At 64.6% G+C, this 2,994-nt stretch overlaps 1 protein-coding gene across 1 annotated transcript; it reads left to right on the top strand.

Moving 5' to 3' along the window:
• Positions 1–422: 422 nt before the first annotated feature.
• MNEG_15759 (chlorophyll(ide) b reductase) lies at positions 423–2,099 on the top strand (the record flags this gene model as incomplete). Its single annotated transcript, XM_014035770.1, has 5 exons — positions 423–435; positions 754–896; positions 1,145–1,228; positions 1,669–1,746; positions 2,001–2,099. 5 exons carry the CDS (start codon positions 423–425, stop codon positions 2,097–2,099), a joined length of 417 nt encoding a protein of 138 aa, XP_013891224.1.
• Between the last annotated feature and the right edge of the window lie 895 nt (positions 2,100–2,994).

Below are 2,994 nucleotides of genomic sequence, written 5' to 3'. Positions count from 1 at the left end.
AGATAGAGGTGCATTTTTGGATGCGCTCTCCCTTTGGAGGTTGTTGATCGGGATTTGTCAGGGCCGGGCATGCATGGGGCAGGGGCGTGGCTAGGGGTGGCGTGGCCGAGCTGGGGTGGGGCGAAGCTGATGGGGATTCGGAAAGTTATTGGTGTTCGCGGCAATATGTTTCATGCATGCCGCCTTCACGCACTGCCGATTGGCAGGCACCAGCCGTGCCTCAAAAATTCTCAACCTCTCAACGCAGCGCCAGCTATGTCAGGCGCTGACCTTCCTGCACCTGTGCCTCCTGGCACCTCGCCAGGGTGCAGGGCTTGCCGGCCACCACACACGCCGCCGCCACACGCGGCCCCTCTTGCAACCCACCCCCACAGGCCATCCAGGTGATGCGCGACCAGCCAAGGGGCGGCCACATATTCAATATGGATGGTGCAGGTGGGATGCAGGGCTTGTCGGCAGGGCAGGGAGGGGCTGGGCCACACGTGGAAGCCTGGCAGGCTTGGCAAGTGGAGCCCCAACCTTGGCGACGCGGCAGTCCGCTGGGGTGGCCATTCGGCGTCGTCGCCTCGCCGCGTGCGTGGGGCTTGCAAGTTCCTGGCCACGCCCTGTCGTTTGGCGGCGCGTGCCCCGCACTGCACTGCCTGGCGCCACCTGGTGTTTCGGTGGGTGGCCGCAACCCGCTACCACCACCATCATCTGGACGCCAGTGCACACCACGATACTGAATGCTCGCGTGCACACCACCGCCGCCAGGCGCGGACGGCAACGCGACGCCGCGGTTTGCCGCTTACGGCGCCACCAAGCGCAGCTTGGCGCAGCTGGGCAAGAGCCTGGAGGCGGAGCTGAAGCTGCTGGGGGTGAAGAACGTCGGGATGCACAACCTTTCCCCCGGCATGGTGCGGACGCGCCGGCGCGTGCACCCGCCTGCGCGGCTGTGCACGCCTTTGATTCGCAGTCCGGCCGCAGCAGGGGTGCTGTGCTTGCTCCCCGCTGCTTGCATCCCTCAGCCAAAGAGCCCTTGGTGTGCAGGTCTAGATATGAGTATTCCGGGAGATCGTGCTCCTTGCTATCAGGCGCCGCGCACTGCAACGGCCCCAACGGCCGGCTGCCACGCCACCCCCTCCCACCATCTGCTGCGCCCCAGGTGACCACCGAGCTGCTGATGAGCGGGGCTGACACCCCTGTGGCCAAGTTCTTCATCAACTGCCTGGCGGAGGAGCCCCAGGAGGTGCGTGGCCGCACTCCAACCCCACCCCTGGACCCAGGCCCCCAGACTCCCGACCGCACCACCAACTTCAAGCCAAATCCCAATCCCAAATCCATCCCAATCCCCGCCCTACCCCCACCCCTTCACCCGTCGCTTGGAGCCTCAGCGCGTGCGAGTGTTCGGAGGTCGCAACCACGGCCCGCCGCACCCTCGCCTGCAGCCCTCCCTACCCCTTACCCCGGGGTTGCATTTGCAACAGGGCCACGGGCGCCTGCACGCCTCCTGATCGCAAGCGGCATCGCGGCCAGCCGTCTGCGCGGCTGCGGTGCCCGCCCATAGCCCTGGATTTGCGTCTGTCGCGAAAAAAATGAAACAGCTGAGAATGGCAAACTTATTAAACGTATGTGCGTTCAAGCACGCATGCATTTCTGAATCGCCTGTGGCACCCCCCGCCCCCACAGGTCGCGCAGTATCTCGTGCCGCGCCTGAGGCGCGTGCCCCAGGAGAGCGCCACCCTGACTGGCGGCATCAGCAGCCAGGTGACCATGGCAGGGGGACTCGGCGGCGGGGCGGCCCAAGGCGGGACGCCTGGGCAGCAGGATGCTTGGGGCCTGGGCGGCTGCGCACGCGGGCCCGGGCGCTGGGGTGCTGCTGCACTGTTGCGGGTATGGCTGCAGGCTGCGGTGTTGCGGGGCTTCTTGGTTCTGTAGAGGTTCTGCCGCCTGTCGCATGGCGGCACACGGTCAACCGACCAATGTCTGTACCGCTTCACTCTGTGTCACTCACCCCGCAGTACATCAAGTACCTCACCCCGCCCAAGGCGTACAGCCAAATCCTCAAGCGCCTGGTAGCGGGGGAGAGGAAGAGCCGATGGGTGCCCGAGGACAGCTGAGAGGTGCAAGCAAAGTGTCCGACCCCCCCCGCTGTCGGCCCCCGGCTGCTGCTCGCTGGGGCGGAAGGGCAAGACGCGCCGCTGGGCCAGTATTACATGTGCAGGGCTGCGCGGTGCCGCCAGGCGTGTGGTAAATCTGTGAGCCTTACGTGCTGCCGCACTTTCTTTGGAAGGCGCGCTGCAGCTTTGTCTGGCATTCGACATTGGCGGCACCCCAAAGCTGTTTGGAGAGAAGGAAGTGGAATGGCCCCAGCCACGGCGGTTTTGAGCTTACAGGCGGCCCTTTTTTGGTACTCAGGGAGCTTTCATTTTGCAGAGCAGGGGAACACCGTCGCGCCGCCCTCACTGGGACGTGAGGGTGTGGATCAAGAGTGCTGTTACGCCATGCATCATCATGCTATGTTTGTATCACGTCGGCAGCACCGAGCGCTGCATGTGGCGCGACCCACGTCGCAGCAGGTCGCAGTGCTCAAGCAGCACCAACCGCCGCCGTTTTTCTCCAACCTCACGCGAGCATGCGCCTTGTGCCTGGCTACCCTGTGTAAGCTGCTGCATGTAACTCCTGGCATTGCCGCGATTGCTGAGCGCGCTTCTGAAAGGACGGTGTGCAGCCTGCTCGCCGCATCGACACACAACAGCACTGCAACGCGCCCCCTAGCCCCGCCGCCGGTGCTGTCTCGCACACAGCAACAAGATCAGCACCATGCGGGGGGGTCCTCACGACTTGTCCCCTGTCTATAGCGATGGCGCAAGGAGCGCTCTAGAGCCACACACACCAGATGGAGAATCGGTGTTGGATTGGTGGGGAGGCGGAAGCCAGGGGTTGCAAGGAGGTGGGGGCAGCGGCATGGTGGATTGGGATTTGTGCTTGTGGAGTATGGCGGAATTCATAGGG

This window comes from Monoraphidium neglectum, assembly GCF_000611645.1.
Source record: "Monoraphidium neglectum strain SAG 48.87 unplaced genomic scaffold scaffold05641, whole genome shotgun sequence".
NCBI lineage: Eukaryota > Viridiplantae > Chlorophyta > Chlorophyceae > Sphaeropleales > Selenastraceae > Monoraphidium > Monoraphidium neglectum.
Note: the sequence above shows the minus strand (reverse complement) of the source record. Positions and strands in the feature narration are given on the sequence as shown.